The following is a 26,873-nucleotide window of genomic DNA, read 5'->3' as shown; positions in this document are numbered from 1 at the left end:
CTCTGGATCTCACATTATCACACCAACTGGAGCACCCAGCAGCATGGGAACATAGTATTCCATGATGCTAGGACATTCTGAAAACTTAGGGATATTCTGGAAGCTCCCCTAACCCTAATTATCTCTGTCAGCATCTTTGACAAAACAATGAAACCATTCCCTACATTTACATGGCACAACACAGACAAAGCCTTTTCATTACATCATTCCATGTAATCTTCATGAAGCTGTAATGGATTGGTAGAATAATTTTTTTAAAAGAAAGGATGAAATGGGCTTAGAGAGGTTGAGTAACTTACAAGTAAGTGGTAGAGCACTTGCTCTGAGTCTAGAGTCCTTTCCACAATATAGAATAAATTGTAGACGTGGAACTAAATCACTTTCAAAGATAGTTAAAACCCCTTAAAGGAATAAGATTTTCATTGCACACTGACAGATGAAGCTCAAAATGCAAATCTTCCTGTGAGAAAGCATTAAGAAATGAATACCATAGGCTTTCACATATTGGAAACATCAAACTAATTCCAGGCTTCTAGACTTAAGACCTGATAGCTAATAGAAAAATTCTAGATTGAAAATAATTTTGCAAATATATACACCTGTGTATGTATCGATATCTACTCAGAAAATCTATTGCTTTGGATGTTTGTGTCATTTCTGAGCTACCCATTTGACATGCTTTGTCCACAGCCGCTTCCTTCTCATCCCTAGACTTCAAGCCACCATAATACTTTTTAATTGCCCTATGACTCATTTTCAGTTAATCGTAATAATTAACTAAGATCATTTAACTAGTAAAGTACTTTCTTGAGTAAAAATTATAGACTTTTGGAATATGGTTCCAATAATAGTTCAGTTTTTAGATTTAATATTCAGGCCTCACATTTAATACATGTAGCATGAAGCTGCTTTTATTTTTACTGCAAACAGTATAAAAGCACTAAAACCACTTTCTTTACCTTCAAAATATGTGACATTTCCCTAAGAAATGTCCTATATTTAGATTTTCTGGACCTTCTCCACTTATAAATCTGAGTATATCCTTTTGCAGACTGCAGTTTTTACTGTATGGTTTTGCTCCATTTCATAAAAAGGAAAATACAGACAGTGGAAATACAGGTGGAAGATTTTAAGCACAACAGCCCATGACTTGTATGTTGCGGGACAAGCATAATGAAGACCTTCTCAATGACTAAGGCTTCAATGACTAAGGGTGGTAAAGATACCAAAAGGACAAGAAATCAAAAGAAATAGCTTTCCTCAATGGGAAAGATGACATGATTCAGCATGAGTAGAATGATTAAGAAGGAATGTTTGTTGGACTCAGTTACCCAAATGATAGTTCATCTAGCTCTCACTTGAATTTTAAACATTTGTTTGAAAGATAATTTTACATCAATTTTGATTTCTTTTGGAAAGCTCCCATATGTAATTTATTAGTAGCATCTCTGAAGAATAGAATTATTGACGATGTTTGGCTGATGTTTCCGATGATGGAGGAGCCAGAAGACTGCTACAAGTGAAGGCACGTGTACGGTCTCAGAATGTCAGGACGGTACGGATACTGAAACAGAAAATTAAAGATACTAATTGTCGTCATGTTTAGAAAAGTTACACTCTTCCATGTGAGTACAAGGAACATTTGATTTGTCCCTTTGAAAAGCTATCTTGTTTCCCACTACTCCATTCCCATTCCTAACGCATTCAAGTCAAGTAAAAAGGCAGCTCATCTTTTTCTGTTGTGTTTTCTCCAACCTTAAGCTCAACTATAGCATCCTGAATATGACTGTCATTTAGGCTTCACTGTATATTAGATTATCAAAAAATCATTTTCTTTTTTAATGGAGGTAGTGGTGATTGAACCCAGGACCTTGCACATGCTAAGCACACACTCTACCACTGAGCTATGCCCCACTCCCCCAAAATCATTTTTGAGAGCCCATATGCCTTGTATAATAATGAATACAAAACAATGGGTGATGACATGCAACAACTTCATGCCGTTTGTCACCTTGTCTCTAGATGCTTTTCATATATTTAATCATTTAAACCTTAACTTAACACTGCTACAAGGCAAGTTCTGATATTATTTCTATTGTAGAGATCGTGGATACCGAGACTCAGAGGGATTAGTCTTAGAGGGTGATTAGAGACTTAGATGAACATGCTGAAATAGATGTGCATTCGCATAGCTGATGATTTCTGTAGACTAGGTTCCCATAAATGCAATTGCTGGGACATAGGATCTAAATGGTTTTTTTTTTTAAAGTTTCTGATAAAAATTACCAAACTTCTTTTCCAGAAAGGATGTAATCTGGTGCTCTTCTAGTTGCTAGTTTCTTTCCTCCCTCAATAATCTTTATCAAAGTGTCTAGTATATGTTATGTGTATGAGTACTTAAGAAATACTGTTTAAAGCTGAAAACCTCATCAGAAGAAGTGTGAAATTGCAGAAAAAGCACAGACCATGGAACTAGAAGGTGGGAATTAGGTAAAACTGCCTATTACTAATTGTGCCTCTCGTATAAATGCAAGTGACAAAATTCTTTTTAGGCAGTTGGAAAAGTTAAATGTTAGAGGTAGAAAATGGAGCTGGCTTATTTCGCTAAGTTTCAAAAAAGTGTAAGATGTAAACATGGAAAGTAGCATTTTGTACCCTTCCTCTTTGTAACAAGTTTTACTTGTGAGAAATTCTTTGTAAATGGAAAAAAGAAATAACAATAATAGGATTTTATGAAAAAAACTAGCTGTATAGAAAATAATGCCAATATAGCTAGTTCCACCAACTCCCATAATGAGTTTCTGAGATATCTTGAATGTGATTTAAATTTATAGCTATTAATAGTCAACTGTTTCAGGTGGCCAGGCAGGGGCTGCAGTAACTCCACGTTATATAACATGACCATGTAGCTCTGATTCTTTTTCCTTGCAAAGGTGAGAGTTCTCTTGTAAAGAAAGCAGAGGGTGCTGATCATTCAGATTTGATGTAACCATCATCAATTTGTTTTCAGCCCAACAGGAAATGCAAAACATTTTAGCTTCTCACAATATGCTCTTAAATGTGCTACATGCAAAGGTTGAACTGGGAATGGAAACCAAGAGAATGGAAACCTAGTCTTTCTCTTATCCTTCTACGTTTTTTTTTCTCTGTTAGTCAAACCCCAGCATAAAGAGAAACTTAAAATCTACCTCTTTCCTGAGCGAAGCAGGTCAAATCCCTCATTTATTTTTTCAAAGGGTAAAACATGGGTTATTAAAGGATCCAGTGAAAACTTCTTAGCCATAAAATCAGCCACAAGTTTGGGGACAGACTCCTTACTTTTAAAGCCTGAAAAGAAAGTGATATCAGTGTTAGATTCAGCCGGGGATAAGAGGAGAATTGGGGAAGAGACTTTCCAAGTAGAATTTAAATGAAAGTTGATAAAGTCCACGGACTACTATTACTCAGGTTAATAAGAGATAGTGTCCTTCAGTATCCTTTTGCAGGCTTTTGACTTAAAAAATATCCACCAATACAAACTAGGGTCTTAGTTATTTGTTGTCTCCTAGAGAAATTATAGTACAGATAGTTATTCCCAAAGTCAGGAAGAAAACTTAGCAATTGTCTAAATTTGGGCAGTGAGTGTAGACATGAGTTATTGCTATGGATTTCCTGGGTCTTACTAGGTATTTCAGTTGAGTTGTGCACTTACAAGTATCAAAAGAGATGATGCTGAAAGTTCCTAGTCAATGGGGACACCAGAAAAGTCTACCTAGGGACCTTCTGTGTGCATTAATTCCACATCTAGTTGATTTGGAGCCGATAGATACAGAGGAATTAATTTTTTTAACTACGTTGCATTTTAAAACCTAGGGAAGGGAAGAAATCCTGAGTTTGGTAAGAGTCTGGCCTTCAAGCCTAGCTACATACCACCAAAAATAGCTCCTTTCCAGCAACGTCCAGTCAACAGCAATATGGGGTTCACAGAGAGAGTCTGGGAATTAGGAGGCACTCCTACAACAACGCTTACGCCATATGCTTCGTGACAGCACAACAAGGCAGAGTTCTGGAATAAATTCACATGTAGCATCATTAAAGTGGATTCTCTGGTAGTCCCCATTTGTGGTACACAGTATCATGTATTACTGACCTAGCTAGCTTGCTGGTGTGTGGAGGGAAGAGATGATGTCTTTTGTTTCTTTATTCCCCATTATTTCCTAAAGCCACTAGCTGGGGCTTTAGAAGATGACCAGAAAATATTTTTGAATGAGACAATAGATAAATGAATTTGTATGTTTGTATACACTTAATTCTCCCTGAAAATAATAAAGAGGCACATATCTTTATATATTTATGTACATAAATATATAATTATATGTATATATAATCTGATCCCTCAAATAAAGGTAATGTTTATCATCACATGAGCTCTAGGCAACCAGAGTTGGTTAACTCATTTTTCTTTCTTTATTAAGTAGATATTTTGAACTCAGTACTTTGAATCAGGTATTTTGGTGATGAACTAGATACAAGGTCAATTACACCATCAAGGTTTGCCTTTTCTCTGCTTGATGGTCTCCCCTTTTCATGGATCCCGATTCTACTGCCATTTCTAAAATGGACAATTTTGTCTGATTTATGCACTTTATTTTTCCCCAGCTTTGTCCAAGTATGACTGACAATTAAAAATTATTTGTTTTAGCATGTACAATATTATTTTTTAGGGGGTACGATATGATGGTTTAAAATACACATGCAATGCAAAACGATTATCACAATCAAGTTAATGAACACATTCATCACCTCACATAGCTGCTAGTTACTGTTTTTGTAATGTGAACACTTAAGATCTACTCTCTTAGCAAATTTGAACTATATAATACAGTGCTATCAACTGTAATAACCATGTTGTATATGTAAGTCCCCAGAACTTACTCTTAACTGAAAGTTTGTAGCCTTTGACGCACATCGACCCATTATTCTTCACCCCTATTCCTCCACCCCCACTCCTCCCAGCCTCCTGCCAGCTCTGTTCTACTCAATGGTTCTAAGAGTTTGTTTTAGATTCCACATATAAGTGCGGTCATATAGTATTTGTCTTTCTGTGTCTGCCTTATTTTACTTTGCCTAATGTCCTCTAGATTGTCCCATGCGGTTGCAAATGGCAGGACTTCTTTTTTATGACTGAATTACATACATCAGTCACAATTTCTTTATCCATTCATTCATCAGTGGACATTTAGGTTGTTTTCATATCTTGGCTATTATGAATAATGCCGCAATGAATGTAGGGGTGCAGATACCTCTTTGAAATAGTGGTTTTATTTTCATTGGCTGTATTGCTAGAAGTGGGATGGCTGGATCATATGGTAGTTCTATCTTAAATTTTTTGAGGAACCTTAGACTGCTTTTCATAATGGTTGTACCAGTGTATACTCTTACCAACAGTGCACAAAAGCTCCCTTTCTCTGCACCCTCCCCTACCTTGCCATTGCTTGTGTTTTTGGTAACTGCTGTTCTGACAGATTTGAGGTAATATCTCTTTGTGGTTTTGATTTGCATTTCCCCGGTGATTGGTGACATTGAGAACCTTTTCATATAGCCGTTGGCCTAAAATGGGCGTGTTTTAAATGTGCTTTTACCTCGCATATACTTTTACTGTAAACTACACCTATTATTCTGGAACTTCCAAAGAAAGCCTTTCCCCTCCAGTCAGGTTTTTAAACATGTCTGTAGTAAGAAAATTGTTTAGGATCCCCCAGGAATATATAATAATCAATCCTTTGATTTTGTAGTATGACATTTGGAAGACCAGAGAACCTCAGAACATGTGGCTGTCAGATATTTGGTGTTTTCAAATAAAACAATCCAATTCCACTGAGAAAATGGAGGGGAAATCATAGAAAAATGGCATCAGGAGAAAGGCTATGGTCCTGGACAAACTGGATTGTCTTAGAACTTCAGTCATCTAAGGCCTGTTGTCCCAAGACAAGGCTGAAAAGAGCTTTACTCTTAAGGTGCTGCTTTCTATTACTAAGGCTTACCGGAGAACCTCAAAATGGGATTTGTTGGCCTCTGGTAATTTTTTTTGTTAGGATTGTTGAAAATACTTGTTAGGTAGAATATAGCTGGAGATGGGTTCTCCATTGCATGATGATATCTGTCATTATTTGAAAGTAATGTGTATATTCCACAGATAATGTAAGCACTGCAAGATTGAAAACGGTCCTTCATTGTCGGTAATACCAGCTGACACTCAGTAAGTTAGTTCTTGACAAGTGCATGTGCTAAGTATTTTACATGTATTATGGCATGTAATTCATAAACAAGTCTATGAGATATGCATCACTTACTTTTTTTTTGGTGGAGAAACTTGTTGACTTTTAAAATATTCAGTTCAACAGACGGATTTGGGTGCTAATTATGTGCAGACACCATGCTGTCTGCTATGGAGAAATGGCACATATTTTCTGTTAGTAAAATGACACAGAGCCTGAAGTTGCTCACTTTTTCTTTTGGCCAAAGTACATGTGAAAAAAATAAGTATTTATGAAAACATATAAAAAGTGTAAAGTCATTTTGTTAGGAATGTGGGGAGAAGAATATCAACCTTGTCAACTTGAGAATAGAATTTGTATTCTTTATATTTACTTGAGTTTGAGTTTTTTAAGCTAAAAACAGTAAATTTATAATCGTTCAATTGAAAAAACAAACCTCTTTTCTCTCTAAAAAGGAAATAATACCTTGTGACAGTTCTGCTTAGCTGATGGGATGGAAGATTCCTCATTATAATAAGTTAAGCACTCCAGGCAACAAATAGGAGGTGGAAAATGGCCATAGTTTTAAATATATTCTTTAAATATAATGTTTCTATTCTGCTGCTTAAAAGCTCACTTCAGCATGCAGAGGCAAATCCTCAAGGCTTTTCAGGGTACGTACCACGGTGTCAAGCTGACCAATGACTTCAAATGAAAAATCCACACCTCCACCACTCATTTCCTTCAGCACCTCCTCGATGGGTTTGTCATAGTCATGAGGGTTAACACACTCAGTGGCTCCCACCTCTTTGGCCTTTGCAAATTTGTCTTTGTTGATGTCCACCGCAATGATCCTGGCTGCTCCGGCTGCTTTACAGCCAATGATAACAGACAGGCCAACTCCTCCAAGGCCAAACACGGCACAGATGGAGCCCTGGGTGACCTGTGTTTTCAGAAAATGCACAAATAGGTTAAGTAACGATTGTTAGAAAGAGCCTAAATTGTATACAATGCCATGCCTTCTCTGTTGTCAGAAGCTACTCAAACTCGACACAACCTGTTGTCGCCACTTCTTGGCTTCAGCTGCTTTGTATTTAAAATGAGGGGGTTGAATTAGATCAGTGATCCTCAAATTTTGCCGAATATTAGACTCATCTGGGGAGCTTTACAAAAAAAGCTCAATGCCCAGGTCCACAGCCCATAACCAATTAAAGCAGAATCTCTATGGGTAACATCCAGTCCATAGCTAATTCCAGTGGAAAACCCAGGCTGGGGGCCAGTGGACCAGATGATTTTTGAGCTGTAAATGCTAGTGACTCCCATCCTGAGGAGAGTTTAGTGGCTCAACTGCATGGATAGCCAGCTTCAGTCCACCACGCATACACAAACACAACTTTTGGGAAATGAAATAATAAGTGGAAAAGAGGAGACTGAAAAAATAATCCAATTGAAACCTCAATAATTAACAGCCTGGTTCATTAACTTGCTGTAGTCGTGACCAGTATAATGAGAGCAGAAATTAGCTGTGAAGCTTAGGAGAGTCTCCTCAGCTTAAAGCAATCTTAACAACAGGGGAAATTTAACAGGTAATTTTAAGATAAAACAGCTTGAGACCAATGGGTCTTAAATGCATTTTATCCTTGCTTTTTAAAATGTACCAATGAACAATAAATCAATGAAAAGCTTGTCTATACTTTAATAATGGATGAAATTCATTATCACAAGTGCCCCCGGCTTCTGCGCTGTGTGTAGGCTGAAGTAGACCACCTTCTCTGCTGATGCAATTGCAGAAGCGACTTTGTGGTCATCACAGAAACATGGAAAACATGTTCTCTCAGTGGTTTAACTTGGCTTAGGGGCTGTTTAATAAATGTAATCTACTATAGTCAGCCTTCACCATGGGTAAAATGCTCCTCCTGTCCCAAGAAAACATTCTCTGGGGTACAGCACTTTTTTACCTTAGAAAAGTGAGGGTTGTGATTATGATTTAAAAGTTCTGGTCATTGTGTATTATGGTTTATGATTCAGCAGGAGTTTTGGGAGCGGGGCAAGTTGCAGCTCTCATACTAACCAACTGTGAGATTTGTGGCAAATAGCTTTATGTCTTTGGGCCTCAGTTTCATAAAATGAAAGAATATTACTATATTTCCAACCTTTCAGAAAGAGGAGCCTTTAGAGAATTTATCCTTAAAATCTACCACTTCTGAAGTGTGTGTGCATGTGTGTGTGTGTGTTTGTGTGTGTGTGTGTGCGTGTTCGTGGCAAGGGAGGAGGTATAGCAGTGGAATAGATGCTTCATGCATCCCTGAAGCTTCTCTTCTTTCCTCAGAGATCCACAAAGTGGGTACGCTGGTGGCCCTCGGTTTGGAGGCATATCATATCAGGTAAGGCTTTGGAATCTAATGTTGATCCTAATTCTGGGAGTGGAGGATCCATGGACTGACTAGATGCTCCTCAGAGGCAACCCCTTCGTTTCATTTATGTTTGCTGTCAAAACGTAGCAGGACCTACCGCACATGGTGCAAGTTGGTGCTAGCTGCAAAATGAAAGTCGAAGTGGGCTCCCAGCTCTAAAATTTAGTAATCCCATAAAGAACACATATGGAAGAATTATTGAAAAAAACACCTTTAGTTTTTCTGAACTAATTATCAACAGCTTTTGCATTTGTGATAAACAGATAAATTTTCTAGGACATACTCTCAATTCCTTCTAAGGGCATTTTCTACTTATCAGCACCCTCACTTCTATGGAGTACATCAATGTTTTAATGGTAGCAGGTGTGGGAGGAAAGCCACCATTAAAACTATGAAGAATGATCTCAGATTCCTATTAGAAATTGCTTTCCTTTTGGTCCCTGACAGTCCGAGTGTAGCTAGTTTTATCACCATTGTTATTCCTACCTCGGCAACATTGACTGCAGACCCATAACCAGTAGAAAATCCACAGCCGATGAGACAGACTTTCTCAAGTGGTGAGTCTGCATTGATCTTGGCCACTGACATCTCATCCACCACTGTGTACTGGCTGAAGGAGCTGGTGCCGAGGAAATGGTGGATGGGCTTCCCTTTGCAGGTGAACCTGGAGGTACCATCCACAAGGGTCCCCCGAGGATTGGTCACACTGGTCAGTAGAACACACAGACATAAGAAAGTATCAGACAGTTGACATAACATTGTAAAATGACTATAACTCAATAAAAAAAAGTTTAACAACTACAACAAAAAAGAAAGTATGAGATAGAACCATAACTGATGTGTAGATTCCTTGGCTGTGTAAGGAGAGTATATGAAACTTACTCATTTTTCAAGCAGTAGTTGCCTTTTGGATGTTTACACACATTGCACTCTCCACACTGGGGAACAAAGAGTGGGATGACTTTATCACCTGGGGAAGGGGATAAAACAAATTCTTCTTAAATTTCTTTCTGAGCATTATTAGTGCAAGAACTTAAAGCTTACACGTCTGTGTTAGAGGCATTTGAATTTGACAATTCTCCAAGAATAGGGTCCGGTCACCAGTCTGTCTTGGCCATTGCCTGCCAGCATAGCTGAGTATTGAGTTTCTATATGCCTGAGGATGCCCAAAGAGGAAATGCAAATGTGGAAAACAGCATGGATATTTCAGAGTAGCTCCACTGTATTAATAGTTATCTTTTATTGCATGACTTTTCTCTTGGGGGTTTTATATGTATCATCTCATTTAATTTTGAATAATTAAAATGTAAATATTCATACTGTAAGTATAAATGTAAATTTAAGTTGTGAGCAGATCACCATAGTTCCACTAGGTGACCCAGTATTTTGTAATAGTTTGGATACAGTGAAAATGAGAATCTCAACAACCATTTCTTGGCTTTTCAAAGTGATTATGCTTATGTGTTCTATGAAGTGAGTGCTTATTTTTTTAATTTTCATTTTTTAATGGACACTAACAAAAATGGGATAAATAAGAACTTAAGAAATTTCATTGAAAACCTCAACCCTCAATTATGAGTTAAACACTTTTAGGATAAGAACTGACTTTCAAATATTTGTAGCTGATAATTTGTGAATTATCTATTTTTACTGCTATGGTGGAAGGAGCAGGGGTAAAAAGTAAGGGTGTTATTTATTATTAATTGATTTCTAACTAAAAGAAATACTAAAGGCTGAAACTCAAACCAGACAAGTTATTGTTTTCTGTTCACAGGTCAATTAATATTTGCCAAGAGGGTAGGTCAAACCTACTGAGTAAAGTGATTTTTTTAGAATTAAACTTATATATATATAATTTTTAATCATCTATGCTATTTATGTAAAAGACCCAGAAAAATAACATTTAATAGATAAAATTTATATGAGATGATGGCATGGAAATTTTGTATTTATTTATTGTATACCTTTAAAATATTTATCTGCATTAAAATACAATAGCATTAGGGTACAATAAATATTAAAGATAAAATAGTACTTGGTGACCAGTCATAGTTAATCATGGTTAAATGCAATAAAACAGATATTGTTTATGGCAGGATGCCTTCTGCTAGTTTTCCTTCATTTCCTGCCAACTCGTCTATTTCATTCATTCTGTATTCAAGAAAGGAGGCCATATTGGAAGGGGAAGCTCAGTGAATGGGCTCCACTTCCCACCTAAGAAGAGATTATATGTTGATTCAGTCATAGCTTCACAGGCCTCATTGTATGAAGTCAGTACACAGTTTCCATACACTGATCTAGAGGCTCAGGAGATAGACAGGTGTTTATCTCTTGTCTCATTTGTAGTTCTCTTTGGATCCAATAGACAACAGGGCTCAGAAACACTAAAATGGGATTGAGGATTCCACTCTGGCAAACACTGCATCTCTTTTGATCCTCATGTATTCCCAGGATCTAACATGGTGCCTGACATCTAGCAGGCCCTCAGTAAATACTTGCCAGAGGAGAGAAGACACGAGTGCATGAATGCACGTGTACCGGAGTCAGGCAGGGAGGCAGGAAAGGAAGAGACCTCTTTTCAAGTCCCAGCTCCTCCGTGAACAAGGTCTTTCACCTCTCATTACTGCACCTGTCATCAATTCCGGGTTGTCATCCGGGTTGGATGATCCTGGGGTCCTAAACCAAGTCACATTCCCCAAGTGTGAATGCTGTACCTGGTTTTACTGTAGTCACCCCTTCTCCAATGCTCTCCACAATGCCGGCTGCCTCATGGCCTAGGATCATAGGAAGAGGCATGACCAAGGATCCATTAACCACATGGTCATCTGAACGACAGATTCCTGTGGCCACCATCTACAGGGTAAAGGGAGGATGGTTAGACTCTGAAAAGATCATGGCCCTTGCATAGACTTAATACTCAGTTTCCTGAAATTGTACTAAAGAGTTTTCAAGAATTTTGCTAATAATTCCTGCTCTTCCCAAGTACAGTTTCAGTTTATACACAGAATTATTGAACCTAAAACCCTCCTTTACTTTCATTTTGTGCATTAAACAGTTTGAAATAATGTGTGAAATAATTGTTTCTGAAATATTGAAGTCTTATATACTATACAAGAATGCATCCCTTATTATAGAAGTAGAAAATGCAGGTTAGCACCAAGAAAATAAATTTACTCAAGTTCCACTATCTAATGCTAACTGATTTTGAAATCCTGATATATATTCCTTTGCATATTTTTCTGTCAAGCACATAGATTCTGTTTTATTTTATTAAGATTATAGTTTATATACTCTTTGATGTCTTTTTAAAAATTTGACAATTTATATTTACATCTTTCTTTGAGAACAAATGTAATCCCACTGTCTGGATGACTATATAAAAATGTGCCTCTTACTGGATTTTGGTTATTTTGACTGTTATTATTCTCTGAAAATCTTCACCCTAAACTTAAATAGAGGTGGAAAAAATCTTACCTTAATACGAACTTCATGGGCCTTAGGAGGTGCAACCTCCACCTCCTCAATGGAAAATGGTTTTTTAACCCCCCACAGCACAGCCGCTTTGCATTTTATTACCTGGAAATTGAACAGAAAGATGATACCAGTTTTTCCTCACTCTTGAAGTTAGGGATTGTGTCTTTCATCTTTTTATGTGCAACATCTCACTCCACGCCTGGACCCTAACATTGTTCCACAGAAGTGAACAACCTCTGATTTGCAAAAACAAACAAACAAACAAATAAATAAATGTACGTGTGTGTCTGTATATATATATATATATATATATATATATATATATACTTCTTTATAAGAAATGTGTAAAGCAATAACATAAGGAAGAGAAACAGAATTAACTGTAGTGAGACAATGAGATAAAATGGAATATAGTCTTTTATGAAGAAAGAACTTCATGTTGTTTTTCTCTCCGAGGGTTGTTTATTGCTATTGTTTCCTAATGCGGTCCTGATATTGTGTATTTACCCAAAACTGTTGGCTGTACATTAAGTTCTAAATCACTACCGTTTTCCTGACAGACTCACTGTTTGTTCACATGAAACTGGTTGTCCCTTGCTCAATTCTCCACTTAAGGCAAAACGATGTGACTTTATGATTCCAGTTGCATATTTGCCTCCCCACCTCGCGTGACTGCTTTCTCTATATGCCTGTCCTCATCCGCTGATTTTCTCCCTCCACTGTTTCTGTGTGCTACCTGTTTGCACCACTCATTTGAAACTTAGCTTTGGCAGCTCTGTTTTATTACCTAATGTATGTATAGAGTTTTCTTTCCGATGGGACTTGAGCCAATAATTGCAGAAGTTCAAGCTGTACACACACATACACATGTATACATTTAAAAAGGGGAGAACTATGTGTTTGACTTTCTATCTAGCATAGCTCACCTACAGATATTCTTAAAAATAAAGTTGAACGCATGTTTTTAGTGCTTGGCAACGTAGTATAAGACCTGTCTTCATTTTCGGAAAGTTTGTATAGTTGAGAGTTTTTTTCTAGGGAGAATTGACATATTGCAAGTATGATAAAAAATTCAATGGAAGTTTATCTGACAATTCATTAATCCATTGTCATTATTTATACGCCAAATCCTCCCACGTTGCAGAGTGTTTGTCATGGTCAGTGCCTCAGTAAATATGAGAGTACTTGAAAATAATACAGCAATGGTAGGCACCCAATAATCAGCACCTGTGTATGATGGGGCAGGCACAAGTGGCTGTGCTGGGTGAGTTATATGCTTGACTTTTAAACTTTACAGGGCAGTGTTATTGAATTATTAGTCTTATTTTACAGATGAAAAGATTGAGGCTCAACTGACTCTGTAATTGAGTAATTTTCCCAAAGTCACAAAGCTGGCTGTCCAGAGAATTAATATCAGTCCAAATTTATCTTTTCACTACTCCATGGTAGTAAAAGATTAACAAAAGATTGAGGGTAGGTGGGGAGGGTATAGCTCAAGTGGTAGAGTACATGCTTAGCATGCACAAGGTCCTGGGTTCATTCTTCATTCGGAATGTGATATGCCATTGTAAATGCTCATCAGTAATGGATGAAAAGAGAGTTGGAATGAGAACTGACAATGGGTCACCCATATGATCTCCAGCCAGTCATACTGCTATAGGCCTGCTGTGTCACACAGTGTGTAGAAACCTCAGTTTCTTTCACTTTAGGTATCCTAGTGAGATAGTATGTTGTGTGATCTGCTCCTAACACAACAAGCCTACTGGAAACAGTTACATAGTTTTTTGTCATGAAGCAGGTAAACAAGATGAATTGATTGTATTGAATGACTATGTGCATGTCTCTGCACCTGTAAGTGAACTGAACAACTAAGCATGAATCTGTGGAAGAGTTAGAATCAAATATATCTGTTTCCAGTGCTAATAACTGATTCAAACTCAGTCAGTATCATTTGTGTGTGTGTGTGAGATCACACTGAGTTTTATATGAAGAAGATATCGCTCTATAGGATCTCCATGGAAATTTCCTGAATTGTGCCCTAATAAGACTGTTTTAAATTGGAATTTGCATGTTGATGTTGGTTTGCTTAGTCTTGATGATTCTAGTGCTTTGAGAGCAATAAACTTTTTGTCAACTTTACTTTCCTATATTCATAAAAAAATAAGATTACAAAGAATAACTCATTTAAATTAGGATTTCTTAATATAAAGATAACTTTCTTAATATAAGATAACTTCTTGATTAAAAACCTTTCTTTCCTAACTTTAGATATGCAAATTACCAATGACTGGCTGTAACTACTGCACATGTATTTAATATAGGAACATAGACTTTAATAGGTATAGAGGTTACATATTCTTATTACAAATATTTAGAAACAGTTCATTTCAATTGTAGTTTAATATCCATATATTAGAACATATATTCTGTTATATTTCAGTATATATTATTTCTAATTCATATAGGAATTTTAAATCATTGATTTCATACTATATCTTTGTTTATTACATTAATTAGAATATAATTCCAAAAATAAAAAAATTTTTTCCTTACTTTTCCTGCTGTGCTCATGTTTCTGTTTTCTCTGCAGGCCAGGAGATGTGACTTCTTGCTTCTTGCAGACTCTTCTCTGCTCAAGTACGTACAGCAGATACAGTGCACAGATGTCTGTTTGCTTGAGCAATGCCCAATTCTACACATGTGATCTGGGATCTTTAAGCCATGCCCATCAGCTTATTCTTAGGCTAAGCCAAATCAGGAAGGAAAGGGCAGTGAACCAGAACTCACACATTAACTGTGTTTGCAATAGGTCAGTTTCAGGTAACAACTTGATTTCATTAGGTTAAATATTTCTCTCTCTGTGTATCTTTATTTTGGGGTTCCATATTTCTCCTCTCTCAGTTCCACACAGGGTGTTCAACTAAGCTCCAACTTCTAATCCATACAATGCAGTTAGAAAGAAGGAAGAAAGCCGCACAAAGACATAGGACGGAGATAGCTACACCCTGAGGAATGTATCTGTTGCAGCACTCTCCCCCTCTTCACAGCAGAGAAGTCAGGCACCAATCAATTGCATTTCTGCGCCACTCAATACCAATCAGCACTGACTGAGAATGTCCCTGTTTCAGACCCTTAGGTGAGTACAGTGGGGTGACAGTGATGGATAAGATATGGCCTCTACCCATGCCAAGAGGCAGTATGGGGCTGTGGGAATACCATGGCCTTGGGTTCAGCCAGTCCCTATTCTCACTAGGTGTATGAACTTCAACTCATTATTTGATGTTTCCTTATCAGTAAAATGTAGATGAATAGTAGTACCATCTGAAGGGGTTGTTTGATGAACAAACAAGATAATCCTTTTCAAGCACTTATCAGGGAGCCTGACAAATAGGACAACCTTTAATAAATATTAGGTACAATGAATTATCCATCAAAGTGAGCTCAATCTATGAGGGAAAACAATACAGGCAACCAAGTTAGATCATCTGGGATGTTCTCTATCAGAGAGAGGGCATTCTGCCTGAAGGATTGAGAGGAGGCTTTGCAGAGTGAAGACATTTAAGTTAGAAACTGAATAATGATCATTTTGGCAGTTAGTCAAAAAAAAAAAAACAAAAAAACTCACTGTGCGTCTCCTTTGTTGTTTGTTCAATACCACGAGTATGAGAAGAGAACATGAGTTTGATTTTTAATAAATCTCAAGTCTTTTACCAACACTTGGGGGACAGAGTGCATTCAATGACTTAATTAGATATAGTCTGTAAACATGTATATGTTAACAAAAAGGATATATTTCTCTGAAACGGTCAAGGGAACAACACTATTATCTGTTTCCAACTTTACTTATGCAGATGTAGAGAGTCATACTAGGGCTCCACTATATCCACCCAACAGAGAGGTGAGAATGTTCCTCCGTCTTATTGTGGTCTTATGATCATTGAATAGGCACCATTCTAGAGAATGGCCACTACCCTGTGCTCCCCCTCCCTAACCTATGGAAGAGGGCAGTGCAAAGAAAGGGAGTCTGACTACTTTTCAGAGACTCTCGGTAATATCAAGAGACTCATATATCCCAACCAATTTCCAAGACTCATTGGACTGATGTATTTATAGGATGATGGAGGAGTAGGGTATCAGAAATAATCTAAGTTCTTAATAAATTGGTGGTTTATTTAGGAGACATAAATTTACAGGAAGCTAATGGGCACAATTTATTGAGCACCTACTATGTTTCCAGAACTCTACTGGGAGGTTTCCATACATTATCACATATAATCCTCAGAGCAATCCCACAAGGAACATGCTATTATTATTCCCATTTTACAGATGAGACGAGAAACTCAGAAATTATAGATTCCTAAATGTCCTTTTTAAGCCATAAATGTTGGCTTCAAAAACAGCAAAGTACTCAGGTTGGTGTTAGTAAGAGTTTTGTGGTATAAATATAATAGGCAATTACATAAGCATCAAAGGACAAGAAGTGAGTGGTATGCCTTAAAAAAGAGGAGTACCAGGGATAACTGACTATTCCACATCTTTGCTTCTCTCTCTCTCTCTGTCTCAGTCAGAATACAGCCTGGGCCTAATGCTTCTATCTTTTAACTTAAGTCTGTCTGTCAAGCACTTGGATCGGATGTTGTCTTAGTCCATCTGGGCTGCTACAACAAGAATTTCACTGACTGGATAGTTTAAGCAACAAACATTTATTTGTCATAGTTCTGGAGGCTGAGGAATCCAAGGTTTAGGTGCTCGCAGATTCTGTGTCTGGTGAGTGCCCATTTCCTGTTCATAGATGGCCATCTTTTCACTGTGTCCTCACGTGGTGGAAGGAGCAAGGGCACTCTCTAGGCCTCTTTTATAAGGGTACTAATCTCCCTCCTGAGGGCTTGTCCCTCATGCCATAATCACCTCACAAAGGCCCCACTTCCACATACCACATATTGGGGATTAGATTAGGTTCAAACATGAAATTTGGGGGGACAGAAACATTCGGTCTATATCAAGTGTCCAGCCATGAAATGATCAGTTAAAGAAAGAGGGTTGAGCTTATGCAGCTGAAGAGAGCTACACCATCTCCAGCGGTATTGTGGAGCTGGGAAGTGGCAGTGGCAGAATCCTAAGCCACATGTGTCCCAATTCAGAAACCCACATTCTTTCCATTACTTTATAAAAAGAAAGCAGGGCAGAACAGGTTTTATGTAAGACATTCAGTTTTCTATCCACAAAGTAGGCCCCAGATGTTATAAGTCCTGAGGAAGAACACTTTAGGAAGCAGCTCAAAAATCGTCCAGTCTAAATTCCTTATTTTGTAGACCAACTGACTAGGCAAAGCAATATTCTTAATGTTTATTTAAAAGATACCTGGAAAGGAAAAAGATGTAAGTCTTCTCTTGGAGGCATAAATCATCTTATAGCTTTCAAATATCGTGGGGTTTAGGCAGGGTAAAGAGGGAGGTTAGTAATGGAGAAACATTTAAGCTGCTATGGCAGTGTGTTTAATCTGCCCATAAATCAAGTATTTAGTTAAAATTTTACTTTGATGTTGAAGCCTAAGTTGGTGAGAGAGTTAAAGTTATCTTCTTTTTCCCTAAGTTAGAAAATATTTTGGCAACTTTGATCCCTGATCCTGACATAAAGATATTGTATAGAATGTTTAAAATTTTTATTCATAGATTCCTTGTGAAAGGTGTCAGGACATAATCTCAGAGAAGCATTAAGGCAAAATCATACGGATGTTCCTGGCACTTTTCTGAGTTCCAAATTTCAATAATCTGAATGTTTTCATGAAATACGAATATGAATCAAGATGAAGTACTATGCAAATAATTATTTTTGAGATGATGCAGAAACAAAAACATAATGATTTTAAACTGATGCAAAATAGTATGAAACCCATAATTTCAATAATATAAAAAATATGTACCAGGGAAAGGTGCAATCTACACAATTGAACATAGTCGTTTAACCATGAAGACTCTATGGTGACCTTCTGTAGGACAGTATTACTTTTATTGATCATCACATTATATCACTAATAATGGCCAAATATTATTGAGTGATTACTTTATTAGTGCTTTATTTACATTGTTTAGCTTAACTTTAATTAGGAAGTTATTATTATAAGTCATCCTTTGTAGATAAGAAACTGAGAAGAGATGAAGCAAATAGCTGGAGATTAGATTCTAAGAGGTCTTCTCCAGAGTAAAAGTTCCTAAGAAGGAATGATAGTGATAACACTGGCAGCTATTACATATTTAGTATTTGCCAGGCACTGCTCTAAATACTTTACATTGACTCAAAATTTTCAAATCAATCCTATGAAGTACTATTATATTACTTTTTATAGGTGAGGAAACCGAGGCTCAGAAGCCAGGTTCCCAGTGAATATGGGACAGACTCAGGAGTCTTACAGTTTAGCCCCAAAGTCTGCATTCTTATCTGTTTACTGCTCTCGTCCCAGGGCTTAGTGAAAGTAGCAAAGAATGAATCAACAAAGAGAAAGTACAAAGGCAAAGCTAAAGTACACATGATAAATCCAAAATAACTCCAACATTCCAGCCTGGATGAGTGGGAGAAGGTGGTTTTATTGACTACTAGGGGTGGTTAATTTGAGCAAAATTTTAGATAGCTTTGAAATATTTTGAGTGGAATGTCCTGGTTGGGAAATATGGGAAAGTAATAGGCGTGACTCCATATAGATCTGAGAGCATAAAGACAGAGTTGAGAGAATTTCTGGTTTGTAAATGGGCACGCAAGAAGCTTGGAAGGCACCACATCATCCTAACAACAAGTAGAACTCTGGACAAACTGAGGAATCAGTGACTCTTTTTTTGATCCAGAAGAGAAGTGAGGTCTCAGGGCAGACTGCTGTCCCCAAATTGGTGGAACCAACAGGCAACTGCAGAGATTCACAATTTACTGGAGCCCCCACCCCAGGAACCAACATCAGGTACGAAAAGCTGAACTGTGATGAGTTGCTGGAGGCTCAAGGTAAAAACTGAGAGAGCTAGACAACTCCAGGGGGACCCAGTCATAAGGAGACCCCCACACTTTTGTGAATTTTACCTCTTGGATCTCAACCAGTTTCTCAGAATTATTGTTGAAGAAAAATTCCCTCTGCTTCCTGCAGGAGGAGGAGAGGAGAAACCACTTTGAAATGTACCAGCATATTTTGTTTTCTAAAGACCTTCCCTCAGGAGAAGCTATTTAACCAAAGCCTACACTTCTGGTTTTTTTTTTTTTTTTTTTTTTTTTTTTTTTTTTTTTACCAGAGCCTAAGTTACCCAGGGAAAGGGAAATAGCGAGCTTCAGCCCCCTCTAGCCATCCTGTCCCACCTAAGGGTGTGAGAGGGGAACTGAGAAGCACTTATGAGGTTCACTATCCAGGGGCCACAGTCTCACTGAAAGATTGAGAGCTGCTCATAGAACCATAGAATCCTTCCCCTCACGCCACATCTCACTGCCACATTACTAAAACCCTCTTTTTGACATTTCCTTTCACCCAATACATCATGTCCAGATATCGAGAAAAAATTACAAGGCATACTAAAAGAGACAGAGTGAGCTTTAGAACTGGACTCAGATATGGCAGAGATGTTGGAATTATTGAAGTGGGAATTTAAAACTACTCTGTTTAAGATGCTAAGAGGATGGATGGACAATGGATAAGGCAGACAGCATGCAAGAGCAGATGTCAATGTAAGCAGAGAGATGCCCTGTCCCCTCGCAATTAGAGCGAAGCAGGGAAGAGTGTGGCTTGGTATTAAAGTAAATAGGTATAAATGCTTTGCTGTTGATATTGACCTATTGTCACACACAGTTTATTACCCTTTTATAGTTGGCTCTATGATCCTGGGGCTATGACTTTCCAAACTCAGTTCCCTGTAGTCCCCTGACATGCAGCTTCCCTAAAGTTTCCGTCACTGAGAGTCACTAGAGAGATGTGAACACGGGAGGAGCGGGAGGGGACTTTCTTTCTAGTTTCCATTAGTGTCACTGTGTGTCACACTGTTGGCTCCATCCTCCAGCTGCTCTAGGCTCTCTGGGTTCTAGCCTTGCTTCAGACCTCAGTGGTGGCAGCAGCAGCTGGGCCCGGCTCCCGTGGCAGAAGTGTTAAGTTTGTCTTCTGAGCAGCCATTGGGCTGTACCCTCTCCTCAGAGGTCTAAGTGTCAGTCCTATAGCCCCCTTTTGCTCAGGTGTCTATTCTGACAACCTTGCCACTTTAAAAGAAAAATTCTTCCAGTCCTCCTGGGGCTTAATGTTAATGTCTCAGGGACCTCAACATGCCCTTTGTGACCTTTCAGCCTTCCAACAACTCTGTAACCAAAAATTTTTTTGTGTGTGTGCATTAAATCCACTTTATTTGAAATACAGAGTTTTCTGTTTTCCTAACTGGATGCAGTGATATAGCTCTTGGCACCAGGAGTGGTCCCAGAAGCAGATCCTTAAGTAAACAAGTGTTCAGGCAGATTAAGTTGATGTTTTTTAATGGTCATAATTTGCTGAGACGGAAAGGACTGGGATGAGCATGTTAAGGGGTTTGAGAAGAAAGACAAAGGTCCAGAATCATCAAAAACCAAAGGAGGAGCCACTAGAGACAACTAACAGGGCCCAGTTGCCCTTTTCCATGTTAGATTTATATAGGCCTGTTCTGCAGAGTTTTGCACACCCTTCATGTGCCTTCAAGTAGAAATTTTTCAGAGTACTTCCAAGGTGTTCACAATCTAGTACCTTTTGAATTCTTAGATGATACAGTCATTCAAAATGTAATGCTCAGCTGCATATCCCTGTTTGCACACTGCTGTGAACTGGGTTTTACAATTTTCATTCCTTTTGTATTTTATGGATTCTAGACTGTAACCCACTCTTTTATTGTCATGTTTCCAGTTTTTCATTTTTCATGTTCATTTTACCTAAATGATACATGCATATACACATGCAAAATTTTTTTCTACGAAATCTCTTAAGAAAAACAGCAGCATTTGCTTTCCCACTTCTTCCTACATTTGCTTCTCCCTAGAAGCCACTGCTGTCAACTTCCAAAACTTACTATGTTGTGTTTTATCTCTCCATCTCTAAGTAACATGCATGTATTCCTGACTTGGCTTTTCCTTGGGCATGTCTGTTGACTTCCCATTTTGAAGGAGAAGAATTTGGGGCAGTCATTACCACACAAAAAAATCACCTCTCCCTTGTTGCCAAAATAGTAATAAATATTAGAGTAATTTGTATTATTATAACTATGTAAGTGCTACTTACAGATGAGCCATGTAGTTTGTAATGCTTTTTTTTATCTTTACCTGAACAATTTTGTTTTTCCCTAGGATTAAATACTGGCTTTTAAAAACCTAGCTTTGTTTTGTCTTTATACTTAACAACTAATTCAATGCCCAAATCATCACTAGTTGTCTAATTCCCCACTTAAGACATACAGATGCATCAAGTATCCCATCAATTTTGTCTTGTAGAGAAATCTCTCCTTGAGGCTTGGACTTGCTCCAGAATGACCTGGGTGTGCTCTGCATCTGGGGCAATCTGTTGTGTTGCTTTTTTGTAACTGCTGTAGCAAATTACAGAAGTTCCCCCTTACCTGAGCAGGAATATGTTTCAAGACCCTCAGTGAATGCTTGAAACCTCAGCTAGTACTGAACCCTATATATACTGGTTTTTCCTATGCTAGCAGGTGGGTAGTCTATACAATGTGGATGTGCTAGACAAAGGGATGATTCACATCCTGGGCAGGATGGAGGGGAACGGCGTGAGATTTTTATCCTGCTGCTTAGAAGGGCACTCCATTGAAAACTTGTGAATTCTGAACTGTTTATTTCTGGACTTTTCCATGTAATAGTTTTGGACCACAGTGGACTGTGGGTGACTGAAACTGCAGATAAGAGGTGGGTGACTGTACCACAAACTGAGTGGCTTAAAGCAACAGAGGTTTGTTTTCTCTCAGTTCTGGAGGCCAAAAGTCTTTATCACTGGGCTGAAATCAAGGTGTCAGCCTGGCTGCTCTCCCACGGAGACTGGAGGAGAGAATCTGTTCCTTGCCCTTTCCAGCTTCTGGTGGCCACCACATTCCTTGGCTTGTGGCTGTATCCCTCCAGCCCCTCCTTCCTCCTCCTTCTTCATATTGTCTTCAGAAGCTTGTAGGATATTCTCTTAATCCCTAGTAATCTGAGATTTTACAGTGCTCTGGGTGGGTGTACTTCTAGCCATTTTACTGACACTCAGTAGCTTTTAAAAAATATGAAGATTAACTTTCTTCAGTTCTAGAAAATTTACTAGTTTTTAAAATTAATGCTCTTCCTTTCCTGCCCCTTTCACTCTGCCTTGTCTGTTCTTTCATTCTAGAATTCCTACTACTCAGATGTTGAACGTCTTGATTTGACACTCTGATTCCCCCCCCCTTTCTCCTTTTTTCCATCTCTCTGTGTTTTCTCTCCCTCCAGTTTTAAATCCCCCCTTAAAATGAAGGCACAGGTGGCATAGTCAGGGTTTGCAGAGCACAGCACAACCTTCCTAGGGGTTGGGAAATATTTACAATCCTAGCGCTAGTACTTTATCTTCAGTTCCAGGGTTGGGGAAGGAGCTGGGTTGGAACAGAGCCTTAGTAATGCCGTGCAGTAGTGTACCAGCTCGGAGTGCCCTCCTGGCTCCTAGCTGTTAAAAATATGATTTCTAAGATCAAGAACTTCTACATCTGCTCATCTCCCCCAAACCCTTACCCTGTGAATTTATACATCTTATATTCATAGGGGGCCTGATTTTTGCTTACCATGCTCATTAGTCCCATGAGAGATTGTGAATGATATTTATATGATGATCAATAAGTTCATGGTTCACTTAAGACCTGTGCTACAGCTTGAACAGTTATAGCTGGGTAATGAAAGATCTTAGTTTGCCACAGGCAGTTACTGTTGTCCCAGCATTAATTATTGATAGCTCACCTTTGACTTTCATAAGTGTACCTAGCTACTTATGCCTGCGTGTGAACTAGAACTGAGGGCACCTGGACACACCAGATAAAACCTAGATTTACTCAGCTGCAAAAGGCTTCCTTGAAATAAAGAATACTTCAGAGTTTCAAGAATCAGAAGTTCATGTTAATTATTTAACCAATAGCTCTGGTGGTGGTGGTGACATATCTCAGTGATATTATTATAATTAAAAGAGTAATGCAGAATAATATTTAACTATTTTTTACTACTTTATGTGTCATGTAAGCTAGTCTAGGATTAGAAAGAACAAAGACCAATGTAACTTTAGATGGACTCAAGAAAACCACTCTCAAAAGCTGTATTAGAATGAATCAAAGTCTATATTCAATAACTACATAATATGTAAATATTTAATTTTCTTAGGAAATGGTTACCACAAAACCTCAGTAAAGTGTTTACTGAAAGATTTCAAAATGGTGATTGTATTGAAATAGGTCATGTATTATTTGTATAAAACTTGCAATAACCTGGAAGTGGGCCATCGTATGAGAATAGATAAAATTATTGAAAGGAGAATAAATAAAAAAAAAATAGTTATACTGTAGCTTTATCAAATTGGCTTTTGAATTTAAGATTAATTCAATGAGATTAATGGTCATATACATGGACTTGACTTTTTTTTTCTTTTTGGACTTACAATCCAGAAAACATTCTCTGTGCGGCTGGCACAAACATCACACAAAACCAGAACTTGTTTATTAGCTTAAACTGCATGCTAAATGGAAATTAAAAAAAAACTCCTGGTTCACACAGCTGTGTGAAAGATTGTTCAGGTAAGCTATTTAACACAGTAATATCTGTCAACAAATATGAAGAAATCTTCTTAAAAAAAAGTGAATCAGAAAAAACAAACAAACAAACAAAAACCAACCAAGCTCTTTCTTATGTAAGCATTATATTTCTGGTCTACCACTCACCCGGAAATCCAGGAATTGCAGTAACCTTGGTGGTATCCAGTTACCTTAGGGTAGATCACTGTAATCTCAAAACAATTAATATTTGTTCACTGTAATGTCAAAAATAAATATCCTCCTAGGATGCCTTGTCTGGGATCTGAGTTGCAGGGACAGGAAGCAAAGAATGCTGAAAAATAACTTAAGGAATAAATATTTTTCCAGAGTCTAAATTCAGGCCTTGGGAAAGTAGGCACTAAAAGAAAGCTAGAGTGAAGTTTACTCCTCTATTTATAAAAGAGAATTCAAAAGGAACCCCACTTCTGCTCCAAAGCTCAAATAAGAATAAATACAAAAGGTTTAGGGGAGTCACGAGCTATTTGTGTGACACACAGAAACTTCCTTCCTTACAGGGCTATTCTAAGGCACACAATACTCAAACTATTGATTATTTCCAAGTCTGAGGGGTTCTGGGGCTTCTTGAGCAGTTTTTATTTATTTATTTTAACATTAACTTTACTGATGTCAATGTTATATACAAAAAAATGCACCCATTTAAGTGTGCACATCGTTGAGTCTTGCCCAATTAATATACCTTTAAATCTACTCTAAATCTACCACCACAAACAAAATATGGAACATTTTTGTTTCCCTAAAAGTTACCTCACAGCCCTTTGCAGTCAGTCCACTTACACACGCCCAGTGCCTGGCAACCACTGGTCTGCTTTCTCTTGGTTTAGATTGCTTTGCCTATTCTGTAATTTCATATAAATAAAATCAAGCCAAGACAAGCTCTCATGTGTTTAGTGTCTTTCTTCAGCATCATGTTTTTGAGATGTAAAATGTTGTGCATATCAGTAGTCTGTACCTTTTCATTGTTATAGAGCAGCTTATTGCACGGATTTACTGTATTTGTTTATCCATTCACCAAGGGATAGACATTTCAGTTGCATTTTTGGCTAGTCTGAAAATAGACACCCTAAACACCTGTGGACAAATCTTTTCACTTCTTTCAGATAAATATCTAAGAGTGGAATTGCTGGGCATATGGTGGGTGGACATTGAACTTTATAAAAAAATAGCCGCACGGTTTTCCAAAGTAGTACCACTTTACATTCCTACTAACAGTGTATGTGAATTCCAGTTGTTCCACATCCTCAGCAACACTTGATACTGATAGTCTTTTAGGTTTTAGTCTACCTAGTGGGTGCAGTGCTGTTTCCACATGCTTTAGTTTTCACTTACTTCATGACTAATTTTTTGGGCATCTTGTTCTTATTGGCCATTTGCATTTTTTGTGAACTGTTTAAATCCTTTCCCTATTTTTATTGGGCTGTCTTTGTACTATTTAGTTGTAAGAGTTCTTTATACATTCTAGATACAAGTACTTTGTTAGATAAATGTGTTGAGAATATTTTCTCCCATTCTGTGGCTTGCATTTCCATTTCCTTAAATGGTGTTATTATATGAGAATAATTTTTAAAACTTTGATGAGGTTTTATTTATCAATTTGCTCTTTTATGAATAGTACTTTTTATGTTCTAAAAAGTATTTGCATAAGCCAATAAGCAAAGATTTTTTCCTATGTACTCTTCTAGAAATTATATAGTTTTAGCTTACACATTTAGGTCTATGATCCAATTCAAGTAAATTTTTGTGTATGGTGGGAGGTAAGTGTTGAGGATCATTTGTTTTTAAATGAATAGCTACTTGTTCTAGCACCATTTGTTGAAAGTCTCTCCTTTTCTTCATTACATTATCTTGACATCTCTGTCGACTGAAATAAAATGCGCAGCCTAAAAGTTGAGAATTATGTTTTAATCAGTGTGTTTTCTTAAGACTCAAGCCCAGGACTCAGCATCTCAGATGGCTCTAAGAGTCTGTTCCAAAGTGGCAAGGTAGAAGCCAGGATATATGAATTTTTTTCAACAAAGACCAGGTGGTCAGAACATCAAAAGATTACTGTTAATTAAGGAAAACTAGATGTCTCAACTTAAGGTATTTAGCAGTTTTCTATGTATGGGGAGATGTAAAGATCTGGACTCATTGAAATTATTCCTTTGATATATACCTAGCTATCTAGGACCAGAATCCTATTCTTTCACAACCTGAGTTCCCTCAGGGGGCATTGCTAGGGGTGGCTGCAGAGGCCAGGCTGCCTGCTTGTCTGCGTCTCGAGTTCCCTCTGCTCACTATTAGGGGTGGCAGTTAGCGGCTGATGACTTGATGGCCACAGCATTCTTTGTTTACTGATATGGTTGGCAATATTTTTCATTCACAAACATAAGAGGAAGGCATCACCTTTCCTGTGACAAATTCTGTTCAGCCAACTCATTCCTCAATGGGAGACAGATACAAAAATACCAAGATAAACTAGGTGTTCTTTCTCTTTTCAAGGAACTTAAACTCCAGAAGATCACATAGGGAAAAGTTAGACAAACTTTTGAATAGAAGAATAAAAAGGAGTTATCAGATAAGTCAAACCAATTTGATTGGGAAATCTCCAATGCAAATGACTTTTAACCCGGCTTTATATATTTTGACAAGTGGAACAGGAGGGAATATAATCTGAAAAGATTAATGCCTTGCACAGGGAGAAGCAACATAGGGCATGTTTAGATTGGGTGTAGTGTGTGAAGGGACATAGTCCAGGGAGGTAATTATGAAAAAAAATAGGATCTAATTATGTATTACTTCAAACGCCATTTTAAAGAGTTTGCATGAAAGGAGGCTATTGATAGTTCTGAGTATTAAAGCATAAAGATCAAAGTTGTGTTTTAAAAAAATCCCCTAGCCTTGTGTAAGAAGATTGTGAGGTATGTGTACATGGGGTGGAAGGTAGGAGTTCTTCCAGTGGA

At 37.7% G+C, this 26,873-nt stretch overlaps 1 protein-coding gene and 1 long non-coding RNA gene across 2 annotated transcripts in view; one reads left to right on the top strand and one right to left on the bottom strand.

Annotated features, from left to right (window-relative positions):
- The window catches only part of LOC135321116 (uncharacterized), a 162,573-nt gene extending 153,889 nt beyond the window's left edge, over window positions 1-8,684 (top strand). Inside the window, exon 4 of the long non-coding RNA XR_010380523.1 lies at window positions 8,566-8,684. This is a non-coding gene — a long non-coding RNA (uncharacterized LOC135321116). The remainder of the gene's footprint in view (window positions 1-8,565) is intronic.
- Window positions 1,293-14,880, bottom strand: LOC105089543 (alcohol dehydrogenase E chain). Its single transcript, XM_010980615.3, has 9 exons — window positions 14,678-14,880; window positions 12,125-12,226; window positions 11,365-11,503; window positions 9,533-9,620; window positions 9,137-9,356; window positions 6,919-7,179; window positions 3,910-4,045; window positions 3,189-3,327; window positions 1,293-1,564 (listed from the first exon to the last, which is right to left on the bottom strand). The coding sequence occupies exons 1-9, from the start codon at window positions 14,822-14,824 to the stop codon at window positions 1,540-1,542; spliced, it is 1,257 nt and encodes a 418-aa protein (XP_010978917.1). The 5' UTR covers window positions 14,825-14,880; the 3' UTR covers window positions 1,293-1,539.
- Window positions 14,881-26,873: the final 11,993 nt, after the last annotated feature.

The sequence above is a fragment of the Camelus dromedarius genome, chromosome 1 (genome assembly GCF_036321535.1).
Source record: "Camelus dromedarius isolate mCamDro1 chromosome 1, mCamDro1.pat, whole genome shotgun sequence".
Taxonomy (NCBI): Eukaryota; Metazoa; Chordata; class Mammalia; order Artiodactyla; family Camelidae; genus Camelus; species Camelus dromedarius.
Note: the sequence above shows the minus strand (reverse complement) of the source record. Positions and strands in the feature narration are given on the sequence as shown.

What these genes read in the sequence shown, in the direction of transcription:
- LOC105089543 (XM_010980615.3), bottom strand. Translation starts at nt 14,824, where the DNA reads ATGTGTAGAATTGGGCATTGCTCAAGCAAACAGACATCTGTGCACTGT. An exon ending in CTGCAGTCAATGTTGCCGAG is followed by an intron (nt 7,180 to 9,136) that starts GTAGGAATAACA and finishes CTGAAAACACAG; the next exon opens with GTCACCCAGGGCTCCATCTG. An exon ending in TTGGTCAGCTTGACACCGTG is followed by an intron (nt 4,046 to 6,918) that starts GTACGTACCCTG and finishes AATTTATTCCAG; the next exon opens with AACTCTGCCTTGTTGTGCTG.